The sequence below is a fragment of the Meriones unguiculatus genome, chromosome 14, assembly GCF_030254825.1.
Source record: "Meriones unguiculatus strain TT.TT164.6M chromosome 14, Bangor_MerUng_6.1, whole genome shotgun sequence".
Taxonomy (NCBI): Eukaryota; Metazoa; Chordata; class Mammalia; order Rodentia; family Muridae; genus Meriones; species Meriones unguiculatus.
Window position 1 is genome coordinate 69586463 of NC_083361.1, and position 25705 is coordinate 69612167.

General features: G+C 51.3%; 1 protein-coding gene across 1 annotated transcript in view; it reads right to left on the reverse strand.

Moving 5' to 3' along the window:
* Positions 1-483: 483 nt before the first annotated feature.
* Ap3b2 (adaptor related protein complex 3 subunit beta 2) overlaps positions 484-25705 on the reverse strand; it is a 30252-nt gene continuing 5030 nt past the window's right edge. The window contains exons 2-26 of the mRNA XM_021633061.2: positions 22596-22671; positions 22395-22469; positions 21990-22085; positions 16291-16451; positions 15918-15984; positions 15632-15814; positions 15261-15544; positions 15054-15108; positions 14679-14750; positions 12549-12611; positions 12099-12231; positions 11737-11846; positions 10544-10720; positions 7626-7812; positions 6432-6550; positions 5855-5963; positions 5339-5450; positions 4781-4964; positions 4610-4670; positions 4176-4282; positions 3765-3993; positions 3346-3430; positions 3007-3104; positions 1043-1181; positions 484-911 (exon numbers count right to left, since the gene is read on the reverse strand). Coding sequence (XP_021488736.1) covers positions 761-911; positions 1043-1181; positions 3007-3104; positions 3346-3430; positions 3765-3993; positions 4176-4282; positions 4610-4670; positions 4781-4964; positions 5339-5450; positions 5855-5963; positions 6432-6550; positions 7626-7812; positions 10544-10720; positions 11737-11846; positions 12099-12231; positions 12549-12611; positions 14679-14750; positions 15054-15108; positions 15261-15544; positions 15632-15814; positions 15918-15984; positions 16291-16451; positions 21990-22085; positions 22395-22469; positions 22596-22671 — 3133 coding nt within the window. The 3' untranslated portion in view covers positions 484-760. The remainder of the gene's footprint in view (positions 912-1042; positions 1182-3006; positions 3105-3345; positions 3431-3764; positions 3994-4175; positions 4283-4609; positions 4671-4780; positions 4965-5338; positions 5451-5854; positions 5964-6431; positions 6551-7625; positions 7813-10543; positions 10721-11736; positions 11847-12098; positions 12232-12548; positions 12612-14678; positions 14751-15053; positions 15109-15260; positions 15545-15631; positions 15815-15917; positions 15985-16290; positions 16452-21989; positions 22086-22394; positions 22470-22595; positions 22672-25705) is intronic.

A 25705-nucleotide genomic window follows, 5' to 3' on the forward strand; every position in this document is an offset into this window, starting at 1 on the left:
CATGAATACGCATGTACAGATTCACGTACTTACACATGTATTTACACATAGGCCATGTGTCTATAAACATGCCTATCTCTCTTACACACATAGACAAAAAGTCTACGATTTTGTGTGTGTGTGTGAGAGAGAGCCTAGCCTTTAACAGCTAAGCCATCTCTCCAGCCTAAGATTTTTTTTTTTCCACATCAGCTTTGGATTTGCTGTGTAGCTGAAGACAACACAAGTGCTGGGATTCTAGGCTGGTAATGGCATACCCGGCTGAAACTGAGGAATTCTTCCAGCTCTGCCTTCCAATGCTTTCCTAGATGCCTCTCGCTCAGAGAACCCTACACAGTCCTGCCTAGAGGTGGTCCCTTCAGGGATCAACCAAAGTCCTCCTGAGAGTCGTGAACAGCTTCCCCCACAGGATCACAAGGGTCTAACAGAGTCGCTTGTCATGTTTCTTCCCCTAACCCCTTAGAAGGAAAGGTGAGCCAACACCTAGGGAGAAGATATTTTATTGAGATTTTGCTACATAAATACATACAGAAAGCTATGGGAAGGGATTACTGAAGGAACAGCTACTGTCTCCCTCTGTGAATTCACTAAGGAACCCAGGGGACACAGGCGGGAGGGAGACAGTGGCCCCACACTATGTGGATGATAGGGGAGAGGAAGGAGCAAGAAGGGAGAGAAGTAGAGAGGAAGGGGAGGGACCTGTGAGCAGATGCCACAGGGAGGGATAAGTGAAAATCAACGGAGTCATAGTGCCAAGCAGTCACTGGGTCAGAGCCTGTATCACATCCTTCACCAGCATGGTGCCAATCACCATCTTCTCACTGTTGACAGTCAGCTGGGCAGCTCCGGTTCCCCGGGCATCCAGAGTCAGCAGGACCAGGCTTCCACTAGTCAGGGTCCTCCCTGCAAACCTGAGGCGGGAGCAGAGGAAAGGGTGGGGAGAGAATTGCTGACTGCGTTTGTAAGGGGCTCAGCCCTGGGGTCTGGGGTCCTCCTTGAAGCCAGGCCCCAGCAGAGCCCATCTCTGCCCCTCTACTAGTACCTGTATTCATCAGCTGTCCCACAAGGAACACGGCCGAGGTTGGCAGTGGTGGTCACTTTCTGCACCACTATGTGGTCACTCCGACAGGTATCTGGCAGTGTGAGCTTCTCTGAGATCTCATTCATGCCTGTCAGCTTTCCTGGGGGCAGAGGTCATGATGAGGGCAGAAGCTATGGTGGACACAGGCTAGCTCCTGCATCGGCCAGCTGAACATTCTCATCAAGTTCTCCCAGGTTCTACGGGTCAGATTCATACTCATCAGCCTTCTTTTTGATCTTTCTCCTTCCTCTGAAGCTTCCCCATTCTTTTCTCACTTCAGGAAACTGATCCACTTCCAGTTTTTCTCACACTCTCCATTCTTGGCTAGCAACATCATCTTGCCACTGTACTGCACTCTGGTCATGCTCAAGTCTACCCGTTTCTGAGAACTCCTTTCTGGAAGGGAGAGCGTTTCTCATGAGAGATGCCCTGCTCCCTTCCTACTCATGGCCAGGGTCCTCCAAAGAGGATTCCAAAATCTCCCTCATGCCACTACAACTGTCTCTGCTCTCCCTGAGGTAGGCAAGGACTCTAGCTTGCTGGATCTGGATGTCTTTGGTCACTGCAGCCTACAGGCATCCTTAGCCCCTTTCTGCATTGCCTTGCTCCCTCCTTCCCCTTCTTCCTGGAGAAGGCAGGACTTCCTTAAGGTCCTGGCCTAGCCTCTCATCCCCTCACCCCTCTCTCTCAGGGTGATGCCACCCACACTCACAGCTTCCATCTCCACCTCTATGCTTGTGACTCCAGCCTTCAGGTGTTTGCTAAGCCCAGAGCCATATATTCAGTCCTATCCTAACACCTCCCCAAGTGTACCTCAAAATGGCCTTTCCTCAAAACTAACCAGGCTCTTCTCTTGCCTGCCTTGTTCTTTCTGCTAGATGAGGGGCTTGACAAATTCTAGAATATAAGTCAAATATAGCCCACTACCCAAGTGGCTTGCAATTGTCTTAGAAAAAAAAAAAGAACATTTCTTAAAACTTGAAAATTAAATAAAACTGAAATTTCCCATACTTATTAATAAAATGTTATTAGAACATAGCCACACTCATTCACTTAAATATTTTCAGTAGCAGAGCTAAGTAATTACAGCAGAGACTACCTAAACTTCAAAGCATTTACTTTCTGACCCATCACAGTAATCATTCGCCACCTGCTCTAGGTAAAAGGATACTGCTCATTTCCACCCCCAGCCATGGATTCCAGAGTTAGACTATGCTCCCCATCCCCCATCTCAGGCTAAATTTGTAGCTTCCCTCTTCCCAGTCGCTCTGACTCCTACTGCAGCGCTGACCCTGCCTTGCATCTCTCACTAGATCTATTACAATGGCCTTATAACTAGCTATAGTATTTACCCCACATCCCAAGAAATTAAGGCTAGAGCTTTGTGGAGCCCCTGGCTTGGGGCCACCTCTTTTCCCTCCCACTACCGGTTTTTCCATTCTTAACTGTATTATCAGGCTGTTCTTTCTGAAGCAGAGGACAAAGCCTTTCTCTTGCTTCCCTGACTCCTCCTTTGCCAGAAAAAGAAACCTACCTTCTCCCGCCTCCCAATGACTTCTGAGACCCTTTCCCACTCTGGAATCCCAGGAGCCCATTCAGGGCAACTAGAGAAAAAGATACCACTTCTAGCTTTGTTCTTACTATCCCCTGTTCTAGGGACTCCCTTGTCCTAAACAGAACTGCACCCAGCACTCTCTGCCACACCTCTGCACATACTGTATCCCAACGGGAGTACAGTGGGCCTGGACTGTGTGCATACTTTCCCAAGTCCCGACACATGCCCCAGGCTTTGTGAAGACTTTTGCTAGAGGCACAGCTGAAGGGCCTCCCGCTGTCTGCTGTCTGCGGGGCAGAGGCTCCTCCCACATGTCTACACACTGGTGGGTAGTGCTGGGGTCCTCCATTCTACCCGAGGGAGTACTCACCCTGCTCCTTCTTGAACTCATTCTCACTCATGAACACAGGAGCCATCAGCTCCCCCACGGGTGGCTGAATGGAGACATAGAACTGTCGGGTTTGGGTGCTGGGAAAAGCAAAAGGAAACAGGAGCAGAAATGAAGCCAGCATTCACTTCCTCACTCCCACCTTATCTTGAGGCAGCATAGACGGAAAAGACTGAGGTGAGGCCTAGGGCTGGGAATGGCAGGCAGACCCATTAAAGTCCATGGAGCCCCACCAACTCCCTCTCCAGCTCTGCTTCTCTCAGATCCTGCCTCTTTCCATCTCACCCACCCCCTCACCACAAACATGAGCTAGAGACATACCACAGCTGGAAGTTGGCTGCCTGGGTTGAGTCACAGAAGTTAATGCCCATCACGGCAGTGGTGGATTCTCCAGGTGCCAGGGTCTCTGAGTGATGTAAGGAAAGCAAAGAGGGGACAGGAAAGGCCGTGATTGTCCCAGAACCCAGTATGTCCCCAACAGATCAGCCTTCTGTGAATTCTTGGCTTTTTGGGCCTTTGGAGACTATCCTTGGCTTCCCCTTAAAGCCTAAGTACTTTTCCCTCCCCAACTCTCAAATGTGCTCAGGGACTTCCTGCCACGGTATGACAACGGTGTGGGTTAGTTACTGTTTCCCCACAGCAGGGCACCCGGCTTGACCTCAAAGAGGGTATCCACAACTACAGAAAAACGGAATCAGCCCAGGGACCTCCTCCTCTACCCGGCCCAAGGCCCTCTGTACCAATTTCAGGGAATTCTTGGATGCTGATGCCAGCAGGCAGCTTGGGAGTGCCCACATGCAGCCCCTTGACGGGAGTCTCAGAGTTGTTGGAGAAGTAGATGTGCACGGACACCATGCGGGGGTCCCCTGAGAAAGGCTGCCGGCTGAAGGCATAGTCCACAGCCAGCCCCTCTCCAGCTACACGGTGCAGCAGCTCCTGCCTTCCGGCGCTGGACACTGGACTCAGCAGCTGGAGAGGAAGAGAAGGGGAGTGCAGAAATACGGCAAAGGATAGCCAATCCCAACCTTGTCTTACCTAGGACCGTCCAGAAAACCTTAGATTTAATGGTACCCCGATCATCATACCCCACCTCCTCCCACCCAGACCCACACCACAGGACAGAGCATCGAGCTGAGTGCCTCCCAACTCACCGAAGGCACCAGAGAGGTGTCTGTGAGTGTCAGGCCTTCCAGGTCAGCAGCCAGACTGGTGGACACAACCATGGGAGGAGACACAGGCTGGACACTAGGAGGGGTGACTGGGTGGGGACAGCGAGAAAGAAAGATGACTAATGAGGAAGGAGACATTGGGGTTAGCTTGAGTTGAGAGGTGCCCAGGGCTCAAGGAGCAAAGACCAGCACCGTGGACAGCGACACACACACACACACACACACACAGAGAGAGAGAGAGAGAGAGAGAGAGAGAGAGAGAGAGAGAGAGAGAGCACACGCGCAAGAGCAGCCTGGATACTAAACTGACCCAGGCCACACACCCCAGACCTCAGGAACCTGTCCTGGAGCTCCCAGGATGCCTTCCAGGTCATACTAGGCTTCCTTCCCTCATGCCTTCTACCATCCCAACTCACAGTCCTCGAGGTCAAGCAGGGAAATCTCCTTGGCTACGGGGGCACTTTTGCTGCTGGGCGGCTGGAAGAGAAAAAGGGGAAGAGGCGTGAGCATCCCGGCCTTCTCCAGGGTGGTGGGAGACACACCCCCATCTGTTCTGAATGGCGGGAGGGCAGGAGGGATGCTCTTACTGTCTTCTTCCTCCAGGAGGCAGGTTCCACCTGCTCCTCCTCAGACTCTGATGTCACCTCAGAATCTGAGGAGCTGCTGCTGGATTCACTGCCCTCCTCTGACGACGAGCCTTCTCTGTGCCCCTCAGGCACCTTCTTCTTCTTCGTCTTCTTCTTCTTCTCACCCTCCTCCTCACTCTGTTCACTAAAGGGGAGTGGAAACGTGAGGTAAGGTACAGCCTAGACACCCTCCTTGTCTCACAGGACAGGGGAAGCCCTGAAAAACAGAGGTGGGAGTGGAGGCCTTGGGCCAACCGAGCCTCTATCCAGCTTCTTATACCTGCCCCAGAAGAGCTTTAGGCTGGATGGTGCCATCTCAGGCCCTAGGCCCCTGGTTACTTCTCCCTGCCACTTCCAAGAGGTCTTCAAGACCTCCTAGACTTTGGCAGCCAGGCATCATGAGAGATGACCCCATGGGTGTGCAGGCCCCAGAACCTCAAGGGAAGCTCAGGGCCTCCCAGAAGACCGGCTGTTTCTTTTCCAGAGTAAAATACCCCCCAGCCTCCCCCACCCCCTTACCTCTCGCTGCCTTTCTCTTCATTCTCGTCTTCATTGTCTGACTCACTACTGGACTCTCCAGAGCCACTCTCACTGCTGCTCTTACTCTCCGACTCACTCTCAGACTCAGGCTCTAGGGAGGAAACGTGTCAGGCCTCCCCGGTACATGTGCAGCGCCCCCGGCCCCACCCACACCAATATGAAAGCCCATCCCACTTCCTACGGAGGCCTTTCTGGGTCTGTGGGCATCGTCTGGGTTCCCAGCTCCACACTGAGAACTGAAGCTTTAATTCCATCTGACCTGCCCCAACACTAGATGCCAACTGAGACTTCAAAACCACGGAAGGACCCACATTACTTGCACAGCACACACATCTGAGAATGGACATCTGGACATCTGGACATCTGGGTTCGCACAGGCTGTGACTCTTAAGCAAGTGCATGCCCTTGGTCCCTGACCATATAAACACACGTAGAGCATGCTCGGTCACATAGGCATGAATGTGGGCAGGGCCACAGCTCTGCCCCTCTGCTCACCACTGTCTGCCGACTCGGTGGGGCCAGACTCCCCCTCAGAGTCAGAGTAGAAAGGCTTTTCCGTCTCCTTTCTCTTCTCCCGACTTGAGCACTTGGTCCATTCGGGTACCTGAAGATGGCACAAGTATGGGTCATCTCCTCACGGTTGGAGGACGGGGAAGGAGAGCACACACCCTTTGTACCCATCACTACATCCCTTCTTGGTGCCCTACTTAGGAATGATCCCAAAAAGGAAAAATGGAGACGTACAGTCCACAGGGGAAAGAACAAATGGTTCACAGCCACGACGGCACCCAGCCGTGGAGAACAGGCCTAGGGCACAGCACACAGGGAGGGAGAAAGGCGGGTGCACAGCACACAGAGGGGACCTCAGTGTATTCGCCCAACAGGCCCACGTGGGTCTCAATAAGGGAGAGGTCTTCTTCCTGTGTGTGGGGAGGATATCAGGAGGACTGGGACAGCCCTGCTGGGGCTCCTTGCTGCCGTCCCTAGCCCAACACACAGACACACACACAGTCACAGACATACACACAGAGAGACAAAGACACACCCACACACACACACCAAAGCTGCTCACCTCCACGTTGCGCACAGAGGGGTCTGGGGCTTCCTCTGGCCAGTCTGGGAGCTCCTGGTAGCCTGTAGCCTTTGCATTGAGCAGGTGGGACAGGGAGCCCAGTTGGAAATGGTCACGATCTGAAAACAGTTTTACAAGCGAGGCCAGGAGTGGCAGGGAGCAATGCTCGGAGCAGGGGTATTTGCTTCCTGGGTGGAATTCTAGTGGGGTTTCCCTGGCTGGACAAAGGAAAGTGATGGCTATATCCCCTGGCATCTCCTGTGTACCCTGACCACACCCCTCAGTCCTACAAGCCGGGAGAAGGATAGAGGACAGGACAGAGAGTAAAGAACGGGGACAAAATGTTAAGGGAGAAAACTCCAGGCGGCTCAGGTATCTATGAGGAGGTCATGGTGGCTCCTCTCCTGGGTACAACAAGGCTTAGGAAGAAGTCTAATGTGGGGCCGGATGAAGAGGAGGCTGGCCAGGGTGCTCAAGGGGGAAGAGACAGGTCTGGTGGGCCTCTAGATCCATGGGGAGGGATAAGCAGTGAGAAACGGAGTGGGGGAGGGTCAGCGGACAGAGAGGGTGGGGAGATAACACAGCCGGGAATGAGGATGGCGTCCGGGATGGGAGATTTACATCACTGTCCTACCTCAACCCTTGAGACCCAAGGGAGGAAAAACAAAAAATGAAGAAGGGCCAGGAAAGTCAGGCTCTGTGCGGGAAGCTCTGCCCCTGGGTAGCCCCCAGCTTCGCTTCCTAGGATGAATGAGGCAGCCAGGGCATCCTCCTGTCCCAGGCCACCAGCATGAGCGGAGGTGGAGAGCCTGGAGACTAGGACTTGAGCTGGCTTCAAGTGCATCCTCAGGGTTGTTATAAACGTGTCCCTCTCCTTTGCATGTTACTTTACCACCTGCCTTCCTGAGTCCTTGCTATCTACCATCTTGGTATAGAATCTCAAGCCCAAGCCTGCTCAGGAGGGAGGTGGGAAAGGTGCCTAAGCCCTGGAGAGGAAGCAAAAGCCCCATGTGGCAGGGGAGAGCCAGCTGAGGCTAAGGTAGAGACTTCAGGAATAGACAGCAGACCAGTTCTACACACAAAAGCTAGGTGCCTGGCTAAGGCTCAGTTGTGGGGCAAGGCCTGGGAGCTGGGACCTAGGTCTGGCCACTTCCCCCCTCTCTCCCCAGAGGTTACGCCGGTTCCCACTCCCACCTTTGAAGGATGACTCCAACACGGGGGCCGGCTTAGGGGCCAGGAAGAGTTTCTTGGCGTGGCGGCTGAGGGCTCCGCCCTGCTCTGAGGGAACGATGAGCTGCCTGGTGAAGCGGGCTCTATCTCGGATGTCGTAGTTCTGGTCATACTTGGCCAGACTCAGGACATACTGGGTCAGGAGCTTGGTCTGAGGAGAAAAGAAAAGGTGGCCTAGCAAGTCAACAGAGGGTGGGGACCCAGGAGACTTGGCACCAGCCCTGTTCAGCCAACACATCTAAGCAGAGATTCATTCTCTCCCTTGCTTGTGCACACCACCCAGCCTCCCTCCCCACCTGCCCTGGTTCCAGGCTCTACACGTCAGCCTTCTGGCTCAGACTTCTACCACCAACTGTCACAATTGTCTTGGGCCAGCAAATGAGGTTGCCCTCTCCTCCCTGTTGGTCCCAGATTCCGTTATTTCTCTAAATTCTGGTCCATACTGATCCAGGCCAGCCCACTTCTTTATTCTGGTAAATCAGGGATAGTGGAGGGCTAGGACACTGTGCCAAATTTATGGTTCTCAGACTCCACCATCACCAGAGAGTTAAGACAGTAAGTGGCGAGTAAATAAGTGACTCTGACAGGAACTGTCAACCCACAGAATTGATGCTGAGCAGCCTGGATTCTCACATTCCAGTCCATCCCCAGAAGATTCTGACAAGACCAAAGCAAAGCGTCTCTGTCGTTGAGGTTTGCTGAGTTCATGTGGAACCCACAGTCTGCACTAGGGGCAGCTATATCCAAGGACCAAAAAGCCTCAAATACTGTCCCAATCTTGGCCTACTCTAAGCTGCCTTCACTTGATGCCAGTAGCGGCTGCCATCATCTATGAAGGAATTTCTGGCCTGTCATCACTACAGTCCTTCTGAGTGATAGGTACTGCTGCCTCACTTCATATAGCAGGAGAAGCAGGAAGTTGCTTTTTCAAGGCTGAGGATCCCATAGGTACTGTAGCCAGGTCTGGATCAGAGGCCCACCTGTCCCCTCCTTGTCACTGTCTATGCCTTTGATCCAGATCTCTCTCCTGTGACCAAGATCAAAACCACCAAATAGGCACCAACAGGCACCAATAAGACAAAACCTAGGAATGACTCAGCTTCTGAAGACTTGTGATGTTGTAATATCACATCCACCCAAGCATGACACGTTTGCTAACCCTGCTGGCCATCAAGCAGATATCTGAGAGGGGCAGAGATTTCCAGGTGCTGGACCAATATCAGAGCTGCTATTGTAGCAGAACTGCCCCATATCACAAGGGACCTCTGTGGCTCCACTCTTATATACATACAATCACATAAAATAAATACATAAATTAGAGGCTGTTCAAAAGAACCTATGAGCCAAGTGTCAGTATACCAAAATGTGGCAAGCCGTGGCTATTAGGCTATTAAGTTGCCGAGCCTAAAAGATGGCGCCTGCCGGATGTACTGACTGCTGATAAACAAGTCCATATTTGGTCAAGGCGAGCGTGGCACTGGCCCATTGGCTGCCTGCTGCAGGTCTGATGAGTGAGCGTGGTTGGCTGTGATTGGCTAATGTGGTTGCCTATATAATTGGGAAGGGCCCGGGGTACGGGGGAAGAAGAAGCTTGCAAAGGCCTGAATGAACTGCTTGAGGAAGAGCTGGTGGTTGCGTCTTTCTTGCTGGACGAGACAGGCGCGACACCAAAACTCTGACAAAGAGGGCTGGCTGCTGGGGAAGAACACTCTCAATAACCTGCGTCAACGTTCATGCTAACCCACCCCCAAGCTGACTATTCAAGGAAAGTGAAAAGCCTCTTAACACATACAAATTCTAGAACTCAGCCTTTAAAGCACATCCCTGCTGGTGTATGAACCTTGTGTGGCATCCTTGTCTTGGTGTGAGCAAGGCCTGGGGCTTTGGAATGTGGCAAAGGTAATGAGCGCAGTGGCCTGGCTTGCTGGCATGAAGGCTCTAGAGACACTGTCCCTTATGGCTTAGACAAACTAAGTGGCCCCGTTGGGAGGCTCACGAGGAAGGAACTAAAGAGTCTCTAAAAGCTGAAGGTGGTCTCTAGTTGACAGCCAGCAAGAAGTGTAAAGCCATGGGCAACACTGACATCACTTGATCTGGGAAATGAGCCCGTCCTCAGCAAAGCTGCCAGGTCAAAACCCAGCCTTGGCCTATAATTCAAAGACAGCTTTGCCTAAGACCCAACTGAGTCATACCAAGTTCCTGACCCATAAAAACCCAAAGGATATATGTATTTTATCTTAAGCCACTATGTTGATAGTAATTTATTATGAAGCTATGGAAAGCTTGAAGGATTAAAACGTGACATCACAACACCTATTCCCAACACCTCAGGGAACGCTGTGTACCCAAAGGCTCTAAGCACCCAAATATTCCAGCTTACTTGAACCACATCCTTGGATGTAGTATCTCTCATCATCTTTACCTCTGGAAAGGGACTGCTCACCAACACCATCAAGGCTAGAAAACAGCCTTGACCCTTAACCCAGGCACAGAGAGCCCAGACACCATCAAGCTTTGGGAGGGAGCACAACCCATGTTTCCTGAAATGCTTGTCCCACCAATCAATTCCCACCTCAGTCAACATGGGCACTTTACAGGCCTTGTTCCAAATACAAAACTGTAACTTGAAGACATGAACACTCAGAGCCTCAAAAGGGATTCTTCTTCAATGGTGACCCCCCACCCCCCCCCACACACAACTAGAATCTCACGAATGCCTATGGACACTGGGGTGCCACTGGTCACTTGGAAAGACTAGCCACCTCTCCAGATACACCTTTTCTGAAAAGCGGTCAGGCCTGCCAGGAAAAGTCAAAAGAACACTGCCCAGGGCAGTTCCTGGGGTGCAGAGAAAGGTGGTGGGGACGTCCCTCACTCCTTACCTGCTTTGAGTTGGTCAGGTAGAGCTTGGCTGCCAGATTGATGACCTGCAGCTTCACGATGTCCTCCTCTGCTGTGAATGACTTGGCCATTTTTCTCAGGACATCAGGCGCAATCTTGGGCACATGTTCACAGTACTCGCCAATGAGCCAGAGGATGCTGGCTCGTGCCATGGGCACCTGTGGGTATGGACAGGCATCAGGACTGGAAGAAACATGTTGATGTGGGGGGGGGATGAACTGCCAAGGAGATGGTTGCCATCTGTGATGGCCTACTGTCTTCTAAGTGTCCACGGAGGAGAGCAGAGGAGCAGAACAGATTAAAAGCTGGGCCTTTCATAAACAGCACCCCCTTCTTCCATATGGTTCTGTTATTATGGGTAAAGCTGCCAAGCCCTAAAGCCAGCTAAGGTTTTCTAGATTTATTTCTGTACTGCCAAGTCAGTCTTCCTGAATCTTCAGTAATGGCATTAGGGATATTTCAACTCAGCAATGCAACAGGGAGGAAAACAGGATTAATCAGTCAGCTGTCCTCGGTAAGAGTTTTGGTGGAAAAATAGGGTAGTGAGTGATACGGGCTGAACATGGGATCCCCATGGGGAGACTCTTCAACAACAAGGGCACATAGTCTAACCTCTCCCTCCAGCAACAAATTGGAAGTTGCTGGCTGAAGCTAAAGCACTTAGTTACAAGTTCCTGCCGTCATGGGGACGGCTAGAAAGATGGCTCAGAAATCAAGAGCCCTTGCTGATCTTGCAGAGGGCCCAACTTCAGTTCCCAGCACCCACACTGGGTGGCGTACAGTCACTGCAACTCCAGCACCAGGAGATCTGAAGCCACTGGCCTCTGCAGGCGCTCACATTCACGGGCACATGCCCACACTCGGCCCCACACTCACAGAATTTAAGGTAAATGAAGTCTTTAAAACAAAATTATGGGGCTGGGAGCTGGTGACACATGCCTTTAATCCCAGCACTTGGGAGGCAGAGGCAAGAGGATCTCTGTGAGTTCAAGGCCAGCCTAGTCTACAGAGTTCCAGGACAGCCAGTGCTACATACATGCACACATGCACACACACACACACACACACACACACACACACACAAACCTGTCTTCAAACAAATAAACAAACAAAAACAAAGAAATCCTGGGGATAATGTTTGGGTGGGCTGGGAAACACGGCGTTGCCCCCTCACCTGGATGTTGTCCGTGAGCTTTGCCAAGTGTTTGATGATTTCGCCGTGCTGTGCTGGCTGCATCTGAAGCAGCTTCTTAATGACCACCACCGACTCTGCCACCACAAGCTCTAGGGAATGGGGGTGAGGACACAAGCCCCAGAATGCTCAGGTGGCCGCATCGGCAATGCCCTGGACCCTCCTTCCTCCCCTGCTTTTCTCAAGCAGCTCCCCAGTTACGGCAATACCTGGGCACTAACTCAAGCGGATACAGATATACACTGTACCTAGACACACCATGGGTCACCCACTGGCCAGCGGGGTCAGACACACAGGCACACAGGCACCATCAAGGCTGGACACTTCCCCAGGCAAACACTGACCATCACGGTTGGACAGGAGCTGCACCAAGCCATTGAGGCAGGTGTCACGGACTCGGCCTATGTTCGTTGCACATCGTCCAATCGCCTGGATCGTGGCCGCCACGAAGTCTTTGTCCATGCTGCGGATGTAAGTCTGTGGGACATCGTGACACAGACACTTCCAGTAAGTGACCCCACAGTGAAGGGCTTAAGGGTGACCTCCTCATTCTGTAACTACTCATGCCAGAGATTACGTCTTGCGGGGGGAACGGGGACATCTCCAAACCACATCCAGGGATTTCTCAGCCCAAAGCCAACAGAAGGCACGGAAGGGGGGCCTAAGGTAACTCTTCTCCAGCTCTGGGCTCTTGCAGAAGACACCACCCATCAGGGCGATTCTCCCTGAGCACAGCGATCTACAGGGCACCTCTCCTGGGGCCTGCCAGCTGAAGGTCAGCCCACAGCCTGTACCTGGAATTCCCGTAGAACAGTGGGGATGTTGGTCTCATTGGCCAGGTTGGTCAGCACTTCCAGCTGCAGGGAGAGATCGAGAGGCAGAAAGGGGCCGGTGCGGCCGGCAGGTTTCCTGGGATTTTATTGTAAACAGACTTTGCAGGCTAGGAAGCAATACTGAGGTTGGTTCTTCGTGAGCCTAAGAGCTGTGTAGCAATGGTAGATATGAACCTTCAAACCACAGGAGGTTTGATTTGCCTCCTCAACAAAGTCCCTGACAATGTATAGTATAGGTAAAGTGTAATGGGTATTTTAGTTTCTTTGTATGTTACGTAAATACGCTTTTGTTTTAATCCCAAGTGTGGGTTTTAGTTTGTCCATACCTGCGAGCTGTGATCTTTGCTAGCGTCCCCTAGTGGCACAGAGAGGGGAGTGGTCCAGGGCTCTGAGAGTGTAAATATGAGAGCCCAGAAAGAGGTGGGGCATTCTGTGCGGCATTTGGTGTTGGTGTGTGGTGTGGAGTAATTAGGAGAGACCAGAGATGGTGTGGCAGTTTGGAGCAGACAGATGGGGAGAAATGCTTTGGGGCACAGTGGCCTGGAGGAGCCTGCTGGCTGCCTCTGCAGTTGAAGAGTGGTATACAGCCCTAAAAGAACTCCATGACCCTAACCAGCAGGGAAAAATAAAGCGGCCCGGGGCCCCCTCTACCCTTGACAGTTGGGACATCTCTGTAGCCCCGTGCCCCTATTTTTATTTCTCTGCACTCTTCTCTTGTGACACATTTATCTTGTGATTAGCTACTTAATGTCCCTTTCTACCCCCCAGCAAGACTATAAGCTCAAAAATAAATAAATAAAAGCAGGGTTTCTGATTCATTTGCTTCACCTTGAACCCCTAGATCTATACCTGTTTGCTGTTGTTTTGTTTTGAGACAGTGTCTCCAACAGCTACGGTTGGTGGCCTTGAACGAGGTATGTGGCCAAGAATGAGTTTGAACTCCTAACCCTCCTGTTTCCATCACCTGAGTGCCAGGATTACAGGCATGTGCTACCTCACCCTCTTTATGGGGTGCTGGGAAGCAAACCCAGGGCCTTGTGAATGCTAGGCAAGCACTCTCCCAAGACCCCGAGTCCCGAGATCTAGTTAACAGAGGTAACAGCAGATGTGCCAACAAGTGAGTAAACTTAGCCACTGCTTAATGGCATCACTCAATAATAAAGCAACAGAACAGGAATGGGATGGAAGCACAGGTTCTCAACATCTTTTCTCTTGGTGTATGTGTGCCAGAAAAGTCTGAAGGGGCAGGTTCCCGAGAGACTGAGGACTGAGTGGGGAACACAAGCATGACCCTTCAAGCAGCAGACTTTGATGACTTCACACTAGTGGCATCCCTTCCTGGAGTCTACAATTTTAAGATATAACACAGAAGCCACACACTTTCGGGGGTGATCTTGAAAATTAAGTTATTCTGGGAAGTATCTGGTGCATACTGTTGTGTAACAGTTTCCCCCAAAACTGAAACATCCCATCCCGCAGGAAGCTCCTTGAGCAGGAAGGTAAACAACTCCCAACAGCTTCAAGGAGTCCCTGAAACTCAGCAGATTCACTAGGCCCCTCCCTGCCAGAGTAAACAATACAAGCTGAGCCGCTCTCTAAGAATGAGAGGCTGAGCTGCCGAGACTCAGAGGATCCGAGCTGCAAAGTGCACTCCCAGGCGAGCTGCAGAAACTCTGAGATCAGACCAGCTGCCCAGAAGAGGTTTAAGACCAGTGACCTGGGAAGGACACTCTGCAACCTGCTGAGCTCCATGCAGGCTGCGCAGTGTGCACCCGGTTCCCAGCTTTTGTGAGCTGCTCCCCATGCTGGGGCAGCCCTTGGTGACGCAGCTGTCTTTGAGTCACTTCTGTTCCTGTAAGTAACCCCCATACAACTCACTGGCTCACCGAGCTGGGCTTTGGCCTGTTGTGGGCTCCCTATCTGACGTTAGTAAATACGAGCTGCATCTCCCCAGGAAACACTTTGTCAGAGGCAGCACCCCTCCACCTGGACAGTCACCTCCAAAAGGAGGCAGTGACCCATGTGTTCCGTACTGGTCAACCCAGCCCGGAGGTTGGGGGTCAGCGGCCACACGCGCTGTCCTGCACTCACCTTCAGGATCTTGATCTGGGTGGGATCGGTGGACCTAATGTAGAAGCTCTTCAGGTAGGGTTCAAACATACCCTGGCAAGAGAGAGCATTCCCAGGGGTCACCACCACAGCCCCAGACCTGCCTCTCCCCGCGCAGGCACCGAGACCCTTCAGGCTCCCCACTGTCACTCATGCTCCAAGTTCCCCACCTAAGCTCCAACTTCTCCTTTCTCATTAAGCATCCCCCCTCCACTCCTGGTTTGCGTTTGGGGTCTTGCACACAGGGTAACTCCCGGTCTTTCCCTGCAATCCGATCCTGTTCCTCCCACCCTCGCTCCCCCAGTTTCTGTCCGCAGAGCCCACAGGAGTCAGAGAAAGCCTTGACCCCATGCTCACCCGGCGCTTGATGGACATGGTGGCCACGTTCTGGAGCACCACGTACTGCACCTCACTGTGGAGAGGATGGGTCAGAGGTTTCGGAACCCCTCGGTTGGGGCCAGGGGCGGTGGGTCAGGGAACACAGGTTGGCCCAAGAGTTGGGAGGAGGAAGGAAGCGGTGGGAGGAGAGTGGGATGGGACGGCGGGGGGCGGGGCTTCCCGCACCTGTGGCTGCGCAGCAGGCGCACCAGCGCCTTGGCGATGACGCCCACCTCCGCCTTGGGCGCCAGGTGGAAGTAAAGCTGCGCCACCGCCATGACCACCGCGGCGCTGCGGCTCTGCAGCAGCGGCTTGGTGTTGCGCAGCAGCAGCCGGTGATCCGGGTCCATCACATAGGGCTTCCGAGCGGGCAGCGTCGCGGCGGCCGCCTCCTCCGATCCAGCGCCTTTGGCCTCGTCTTCTTCCGAGCCGTAGAAGGCCTTCTCGGGGTTCTCCTCCAGCAAGGACTCCTGGGGAGGACACGACCGGGTCTGTGGGCGCTTTTCCTGGGTGACTCCTCCCCCCGCCCCTCCGCCTGACTGGGTCCTCGCTCTCACGTTCTGCGTGGGGCTCAGGAACTGTGTGCGCGCATAGCGCGTGAGCATGCTGATGATCACCACCTGGCCCCACTCCTCCACGTCAATAAGCAGGTTGCAGAGCTTCCGGTAGTTTTTGTGAATCAAGTCGATCCGCTCCGGACAGACCTCCTCAAAGGCCATCACCACGCTACCCGCCACCAGCTGGTGGAGCAAGGCAAGAGGGTGTGAATGGGAAGGGCCGAGAGGACCAGCGACTGACACTTTCCTTCCCACCATTTATCCTGTCTTCCCATCCTGCACCCACCGTGGTCTTGTCTGCCAGAAGCTTCTCAATGACTTCTATCAGCTGGTCCTTCTGATCAGAGTCCAAACTGAGGGAGAAACAATTGCTGGGAATGTTTCTTTCTGTCCCCAGGCTCCAGGGCAGCTGCCCTAGCCGGGCTCACCTCCTGTGCGCGCGCGCGCCACACACACACACACACACACACACACACACACACACACACGAGCGCGCGCGCTCATCAAAAGATGTGAGCCCCCACCTTGGGCCAGTATTTGTCAGATCCCTAAACTGTCTTATTCCGGGTAGCAGCCTGCAAGACCGTGGTTAAGTCAAGGGTGGGCGTGGAACTTAACTACCAGGCTCCTGGAAGACAAAGGACAAAGCTAGGGCACACCTGTAGAGTTTGGGGATGGCATGAGCAGCTGTTTTCCGAACATAGGGCGACATGTCCGAGGCAGCTTCCTTGATGGCTAGCATCATGATGGGCACTATGATGGGCACACGGATGCTAGAGAGAACACGGAGAGCACTGGCACGGATCAGCTGGTTGGGATCCTACAGGCAGAAGTGGAGACAAAGACCAGAGACGGCGTTAGATTCCCCAGTGAGAAGACCACACCCTTTTGGGAATCATTGTCACTGCCTCCTGCCACCTCTTGTTTCCCTGCTTCCTGACAGGGCTTAGCTTGTGTCTGGCACCTTGGTATTCTGTAACAGTGCCCTCTGAGACTGAAATACTCCATCCTGCAGGGAAGCCCCAGAGCTTCGAGGAGACCCTGAAACTGGCTGCATTCTCTAGGCCCCTCCCTACCAGAGTAAACAATACAATCGGAGAGTCCCTCTCAGACTTGGCTGAGTTGCCAAGACTCTTGAGACCAGACCGGCTGCCCGGAGTGGGGGGAGAGGAGGGAGCAGCAGCCAGTCAGCTGCCTGGAAGAGGGTTAGACCAGCCTCTAAGCTGGGCAGTGTGCTCCAGGTTCCCGTGCTGGCTAACGTGGGCCTTGGTAATGTGGCCGTCTCTGAGTCGTTTCTGCTCCTTGTAACCCCAACAAAACTCACTGGTTCACCCAGGTGGACTTGGGTGGTGTCCATGCTTTGGTCCGTCATGGGCTCCCTATCTGGAGTGAGTGAGTGTGTGTGTGTGTCTGTCCCACCAGGGAAAGTTTTATTGAACCACAGTTGAGACCACCAACTCGGACTGCCCAAACCCAACAAACAAACAAGTGTGTCAAGAAGCAGCTTTCTGCCTTTCTGAAAGGGTAGAAAACTTCAGAACTTCCAAAGCCTCTCAAAGACTCTCTCAGGAATCAGCGTCTCTCTAGGCCTGTCGTGCCTGCCAGAGTTTACCTTGCCAACCTCTGCCCCGGTACCCTATCAAAAGTAGCCCTTCCCTGGTATTTAAAACCCACATGTAGGCCTCTTCTGTTAAGATGGCATCCCACACATGCCTAATAACAGCATGCACATCCCTGCTATGATCTTAGATCTTAGCACTAGCTTCCCACAGTGGCTGCAAACAAACAGTTCTCAATATGTGGGTCACGGCCCCTTCGGGGTCCAAAGACCCTTTCATAAGGGTCACATATCAGATATCCTGCATATCAGATATTTACAAGCATAACAGTAGAAAATTACAGTTATGAAGTAGCCACGAAAATAGGATAGTTTTATGGCTGGGGGGTGTTAGCACAAGGTGAGGGGCTGTATTAAAGGGTCCCAGCGTTAGGAAGGGTGAGAACCACTGCTGCAAACAGCCGCAAACAGCTGCAAACAGCCGCAAACAGCTGCAGAATGGTAGACAACCAGATTGCTAAAGCACTATGGGAAGACACATGTTACCCTGATTTCTCAGGTGGAGAAGGAGCTACACAAAACCAGGTGTGAAAATGATGGTAATCCCTGGCAAATTTCTGGAATTGATATTTAATGGTGTAGTTTAAAAGCATTTATTTGAAAAGCAGGATCCTGTATTTTCTTAGACAAATTGTATCATGTCAACCATTAAAACCTGGCTTCCTTTATTTTAACATTTCTTTTTCTTTTCGAAACGATCATAGGGACAAAAAAACACACCCATCTGTTTTCCTTTGGGGAGAGGTAATTAGGCTGGTAGACCTTAGCACTGGGCTCTCGGTTTCAGCAAGGCCTCCTGGGAGTCTTTCATAACACTTCCTGCATTGCCACTCCTGATGTAGAGTGTGTAAATATTTTAGGAGCAGAATTTGGGCCTATTTTATCTCTATCATCATAGCTCTTTACACATGAAGGGTGTTAAATTCCCCCCCCCCTTGGTTTTAGGGTCTTCCAAAGCAAGACAGAAAAAATACTGCTTGACTATACAGTTCTGTGGGTCCACAATGTAATTTATCAACAAAATATTGACAACCTGGAAAGACTATATGCCACACACTCCAAGCCAATGCCCTGGTCCAAATAACCTTTCCGTACCTTAGAGGAAGACACCAACTGAGGGACAAAATTAATATCCGGAGCCTTGTACTGGGTGTGGCCATGCACACATGCAGTCCCGTTACCACAGAAGCAGAGGCAGGACTGAATGTTTGAAGCCACAACTTAGCAAAGCACTGTTCCCAAATAAAAGTAAAAAGGACTGAGGATGAGCTAGATGGGATTCTGCACATCTTTAGCCTCAGCACTCAGGAGACTGAAGGAGAACTAGGAGTTACAAGCTAGCCTGTACTACAAAGCAAGTTCCACGCCAGTCCTGTCTCAAAATACCAAAAGAAAAGTGGAGGGGGGGGCGTTGGGCAGGAGGGAGGCTGAGGATGAAGCACAGTAGCAATATGCTTGTCTAACAAGTTAGAAGGCCTGGGTTTGATCTTCAGTACTGTGGCGGATCCTGGATTAGTGATGCTGTGAAACTAATTAAATAAAACAGTGTTTCAGCCGGACACGATAGCACACACCTGTAATCCCAGCACTGGGGGAGGCAGAGGCAGGCAGATCTCTGTGAGTTCGAGGCCAGTCTGGTCTACAAAGAGTCCAGGACAGCCAAGGCTACACAGAGAAAGCCTGTCTCAAACAACAACAACAAACCATAGTGTTTCGCAGGAGATCATCATTAACAAAACATTGATAACCTGGGAAGACTCAGAGTCAGAAGGGTGGAAGAAGTCTAGGTTATCCGTTTGCCAACTGCAGGTTGAAAGAGAAGCGCCATAAGCAGAAAAACAAACACGGCTGTAGGTTAGCCGATAAAAAGAGGACCTGGGCACGACAACGGTCGAAGCAGGCCCCCAAACCAGTAATCAAAAAAGACTCCCATTTACAAAACACTATTACATTGTTTAGGAATGCACAACCCGTCAGCAAGAGAAAAAACGTGGGCCAGTGAGATGGCCGGAGGGTTGAAGCACTCGCCACCAGACCTGATTCTCCTGGGTTTGGTCGCTGGGATCCACGTGGCAGGAGATCTCCTCACCTCCACACGTGCCTCGCACACGAAAAGCAAATAAAGAAATGCAGTTTTCACACAGGATAAACATACTCATATGAAAAGTAGGGGAGGCAGACAGGACGCTTGGGCTGTGTGGTCAGTGGTGCTTGTGCTGGGCACAGCATGTTATTCACCAGGCCTTCAGTGGGCATGGAATCTTCACTTGTGGTTCTGGTGACTGAACCCAGGGCCTTGCCTATACGTAAAACAATTTTTTTTTAAATTATAGTACAGAGGTTTCAAATAATGTAATGATTAAGAAGCAAACAGGAGGGCTGCGTGCCTTAAGATAGGGCAAGGGGTGTCCCTTCTGGCTTTAGGAAGGAGTGTGGTCCCTATCACTGGACATGTGTCAGAGATACTCAACAACAAAGAACAACAAAGCCTGCTAGGCCACTGACCTTAGGAGAGATCTATTAGCTGCCTCTTGTTTTTAGAATAAAGATTTATTGGGATATAACTGTATCCATTTCTTTAACTACTATTTGAACATTTTACAGTTTGCTGACAACTTTCTAGAAGTTGTTTGGATTTTTCTTTTTCTTTCTTTTTTAGGGGTGCAGATGAGCTCAGGTTTCCCCACCCCCAAGGGCAAGGAGAAGGAGAAGATTGTAGAAACTACAGGAAAATGCAAAACCTGCATTAAAATTCCAGGCTAGCCTTTATAAAATAATTTAACCTTGATTCCCAACAAAAGACTGCCTACCCATCTGAAATGGAGCCCACGGGTTTGACTCGTAAGGCCAGTCTAGTGTTTGTATGACATAAAGACACTCACACTATTTACTAATTAATATATAGAAAAGTAACCATGCTTCCTACGCTCGCCTGAGAACGGACCGCCCAGCCCTGCCACTAGCCAGTGGATTAAAGCGGAGCTGAGACCCGGAGAACAGCAGTCAGTTCTCAGCAACCTACAGACAGAACTGCGGGGCTAGGAAAGGATGAATTGTACCTCTAGAGCCCCTCTCCAAGAAATCTGAACTGTAGGAAGAAAGGCCATTAGAAGTCACAGTTGGAGCTTTAAAAAGAAAGTGTACAATGGAGGGAGAGAGGAATCTACACTAACCGGCACAGCACCCAGTGGAGACTTAGGCATGAGTGCAACTCTAGGCCCCTATACTGAAGGAAGCGAACAAAACAAAACAGAGGGGGAAATAGTCACAGCTTAAATAGTGAGGGGCTTTCAGTCTTCTAAAGGACGTGTATCTTCCCACTGTCCCTCCATTTAGGTGATTTCAATGTCTGTCTGGCTCAGATTTCATTTTGCAGGAATAGATGTGATCTGGGAACTTAAAGGGTGCTTGTTTTTTTAATACTCTGCATCTAAGACATGACAGTGACCTCCTGTGCTAAAAAAGAAGGAAGACCAATTCTTTCCTATTCTGGAGCCACCAGCCGTACAGAAGGTATAGAGAACGGGATTCCTAGAGTCGGTTGTGACAGGTGTTGTCTTCTGCAGTGACCTTAGCAGCCAGCCTCCCAGGGGAGAACAAACTGCTGCATGAGAAACTGGTTCTCAGCAAAACCTCCCTAGCAGGTGTCAAAACAGTTCTTCAAGTCACTGATCTCTAGAGGCACCAGGACCAGGAGGGTCTGTGACAACCAAGGCTCTACTGCCCAGGGTGAAAGACCGCCTATCATCAGAATTCTTCCCAAGGGACTGACATGTGCCTACAATGGGTCACGGGTCATATCTTTTTATCAGCAGACGTGAGGACTGAGAGTTTCCACTCTGTGGGTCTTAAATGATCGGTACCACAGGCAGCCTGCTGTTACAAAAGAAAAAAAAAAAAAGTCTTCCCTAGAACCTAACTTGAGATGTAATCCCTATCCTGAGATATTAAGATCAGCTTTGACTATGTGGGGCCTTTAAGAAGTGACTGAGTCAGGAGGGCTCTGGATGGATGGATTAATGGCTGGAGAGTGTCTCTGTCTCTTGTATGTGTCCCTCTCACCATGTGATACCATGTGCCACCTTGGGACTCTGGAGAACAAAAAAGCCCTCACCAGATGTGGCCTCCTCCTGGCCTTGGACCATCCAGCTTCCAGGACTGTGAGAAGAATAAACTTATTCTTTACCAATTATCCAGTCTATTACCCAACTGTAGCCAGAGAAACTGGAACAAGACAGAGCTTTATTACCGGTATCTCAGGTGGAATGATTTGGGCTCCGGACACCCACTTTCTCAATTTCTTTTCTTTCATTCTCTCTCTCTTTCTTTCGTTCCTTTCTTTTTCTTTTTCTCTTTCTCTTCTTTCTCTCTCCTTCCTTCCTCCCTCCCTCCCTCCCTTCCTTCTTTCTTTCGAAACAGGGTTGCTCTGTGTAGTCCTGGCTGTACTGGAACTTACTTTGTAGACCAGGCTGGCCTCAAACTCAAAGCGATTCTGCCCTCTGAGAGCTGGGAGTAAAGGCGTGCGCCTCCACTCCCCTGCCTCTCAAGTTCTTCCTGAGCCTGGGTTCTACCTGCTGAGGCCTCGCTGGTCCTCTACTCTCTTCTGAATCTGACCTTCCCACCTTCCCAACTTCTGCAGATAGGAAGAGGTCTCCAGAGCCTGTAGTATTCATGGCTTCTGCCTGGACCCACTTCCCCACACAGTTCCCATGAGGCCCAGGCCCCATGCAGACCTCTGACCTTTAGGCCTCGTTGGAAGGTAGAGATGGACAGCAGGGCTAGGTCTTGCTGCTCCTCAGCATATCGGACCAGGTACACGTAGACAAGCTTCTTTACCTAGGGGAGAGCAGGGGTCTTGGAAGGTTCCCTAGCAGGGAGAGGCATCCTGGGATGCCATCACCACCCCCATGCAGCTGTGGTTTATGGGGTCAAGTTCTTCCCATAGGGGACAGGAGCCTTGAGTGTGTTTCCAGTCCTTTGCCCTGACTCAGTCCAGTTCAGGGACGTAAGGACAGTGTCTTCTGGATCAGGGACAGTTTGCACAGGGCAAGTCCCCAAGGGTAGAACGGTGTCCTTCCTTGCCCTGGGACCAGCTTGAGTTCAGTCCCGGGCTGGGGTTGGAGATTGTTACCAAGCGATGCCCACCTCTATGTTCTTACAGGCCACATTCTTCACCACGGCAGGGAACAGGTCAGAGGCGTTCTTCCCCCGGGCGATCATCTGGGTATTGGGGTCAAATAGGGAAAGAAGTGGGAGGAGGAAGAGCACTGATTAAGGCAAAGCTGGGCCCATACCCAGGGTCACTGTGGACACTCAGCCCTGTCACGCACGGGAAGCCCCTCTTACCGCCACAATCCTCTTCATGGCCTCCAGCTTGAGGGAATCCTTGTTGGTGTCCAGCATCTCTTTCAGGTCATCATGCCTGGTGGGAGGTACAGAAGGTCAGATGAGGAATGGGGGAGGGGCATGGATCACCCAGGTCCAGGCGGGACTCAGGCCAAGTCTGGTCTAGAGAGGAAGTCAGAGCCAGAGGGCTGTGGGGGGAGGGAGTGGAAATGGGTAAGGTACAGATTAGGGTTTCAGGAGAAACATGTGGGCCAGCCACCATTATGGGTTGGATTGTATACCCAGCCAAAAGAAAGGATGTTGAAATCCTCGCCCCCTGGTGCCTCGGAAGTTTCTGAAATGTCAAGGATGTGAGCTTGGGGAGATGGCACAGTTGGCAAAGTGTGTGCCCCAGAAGCATAGGTGCCTGAGTTCAAGCTCCAGCACCTACACAAAGCTCAGCGAAGTGGAAAGTGCTTGTAATCCCAGCATGGGCGAGATGAAGACAGGAAGATCCCTGGGGCTCACTGACCAGTCAGCCTAAGCTAATGTGTGAGCTCCAGGTCCCAGTGAGAGACTCTCTCTCACACACACACACACACACACACTCTCTCACACATCTGTATCCCATACATATATAAAGATGGAGTTGCAGATGTTTCTTGATATAATGACATTACATCTCCATAAACCCAGTGTAAAATGAACATATCAAGATGAAAATACATTTGCTACACTTCAACTACCAAATATGTGCCCAGGAGTCTTGTATTAGCTGATAGATGGTCACAGCCTCACACTATCACCCTGCGCATTGCTAGCCTGGGAAAGGACAACACTCAAAGCACTTTCCATGGAATGCACACCACTTTCACAGCACCATAAAGTCAAGACTCACAGGTCGAACCACCATTAAGTTAGCGGAAGGAAGCCGTACCATAGTTGGGTGATTCTCTTTGTTTGTTTGCTAGAGCAGCCTAACTCAGATCTTGCCATATAGCCCAAGATGGACTTTTCCCTCAGCTTGATGATTCTCCGGTCTGAGCTGCTGGAGTGCTAAGATCACTAGCATGTGCCATACCACCCAGATCCTCAAAGAGACAGAGTCACATAGAGAACACTGAAAAGACACAGGACTGAAGATTTTCATCTGCAAGCTGAGAACCATCAATGACTCAATGACTGCCAGCAAGCCTCTGGGGTTTAGGAAGGGTTCCCCTCTGGGTTTCTCAGGGCGCTCGACCTTGGAAACGCCTTGATTTCTAACTTTTGGTCTTCTGAGCAGTGAGACAGGAAGTTTCTATTCTGGGGTCTGCAGATGAGGCTTGGCTGTCAGAGTGCTTGCTTAGCTGCTCAAAGCCCTTGGGTTTGATCCCCACATTACTCAGGCATGCTGGCACACCCCGGTGCCCAGAAATGGGGGATGGGAGGATCAGGAGACCTTTCCAAAAAAGTAACCCTGCTTGTGATTCTTTGTTACACCAACCATAGAAAACTAAGACAGCCGGCATGCTGGTGCACACCTTGAATCGTCACTCAGGAGGCAGAGGTAAGTGGATCTCTATGAGTTTCAGGCCAGCCACAGCTACAAAGTGAGACCCCCTGTCTCAAAAACCAAACCAAACCACAAAAAACTCAGAGAGCCCAGACTATAGTAGCTATTTCTTAAGAAATGGTCCTTCCTGAAGGTAAGTTCCTTAAAACTCAGGAAGTAAGCCCAGCAAGGTGACTCACACCTGTAATCCCAGCAGAGGGAGAGGCAGACACCTCTCCGTGAGTTCAAGGCCAGCCTGGTCTACAAAGAGAGTCCAGGACAACCAAGGCCACACAGAGAAACCCTGTATGGGGAAAAAAAAATGAGGAAGTAAATGAAACTTTCAAGATCAGGAAATAAAGCAAGACTCCCCAAAGTACACAGGTTCCTCCTCCAAAATACACAGCAGTAACCACCTCAGAGAGAGGAGCAGCTTCCACAGGCCTAACCAAAGCATGCAGGGAGCTCTGGCCATGCCGCTTTTGTGAGCTGTCACCCACACAGGGGTGGGCTTTTCTGTGATGCAGCCAGCTGCCTCTGAGTCGCCCAAGCTCCTGGAATTCCCTGGTTCGCTGGGCTGAACTTAGGTAGAACTGTTTCTTTGGTCTGTAACTCCTTCCACATCTGGGGTGAATCTAGGTCCAGCACTCCCAAACGCAGCCCCAGTTATCAGTTACTTGGGGGTACCAAGCTGAGGTGTGGGCAGAGCACAGACTATTTGGCTGGGCTTTGGCAGTACCCAGTGTTCCGTATTTTGAAACACAACCTGCTCCTGGGTTACCCAGCAACTTATGATGTCATCATGTGTCACCGGCCAGGTGGCCACACCTGAAAGGGGTGGTTACCTTGCCCCTTAAAGGGCCAACCCCAACACCTGGTCTCTCTCTCTTACTCTCTCTTGCTTTCTCTCTTACACTTTCTCTCTCTCTCTCTCTCTCTCTCTCTCTCTCTCTCTCTCTCTCGGCACCCCCCCTTTCCCTTTCTCTCTCCCCACCATGTCCTGCTCCCCCCTTCCTCCATACCCTCCTAATAAACCTCTTGCAGAGAATATCAGTTGACCAGCCTCATGCTTTTTTAATAATAACATTACATTGGTGTTTTTAATAACATTACACCCAAAGTCTTGGAAGCTGACAGAGATGGGCCCCAGCTTTCCCAATGTGTAGGTGTGAGCTTCTGTAATCACCCCCCCATGATACATTCCATGATTAACTTCACATACAAGTACCTCTCACATGTACCATACACGCTTCCACCCATATACCACAGAGATAGAATCATATCCCACATGCATCCCTCATAGACACAGATAATCACATGCATGAAACTGCAGACCCCTACCCACAAACCCCAGAGAAACACAGACTCACAGAACCACACATAATTTCCACAGCATATTTCCACAGAAGCACTCTCAATGCATAAAACCCAGACACACCACACGTACATATATGCCACAGACACCTTTCCACACACTCCCCAACACCGTCCATAGACCGTCCATACACACCCCACTCAGGTCCCTTCCAGTCACACACCACAGCCATACCTCATACACACACAGCCTTAACAAAGTTGGTCCTCTTTCAGGCTCATT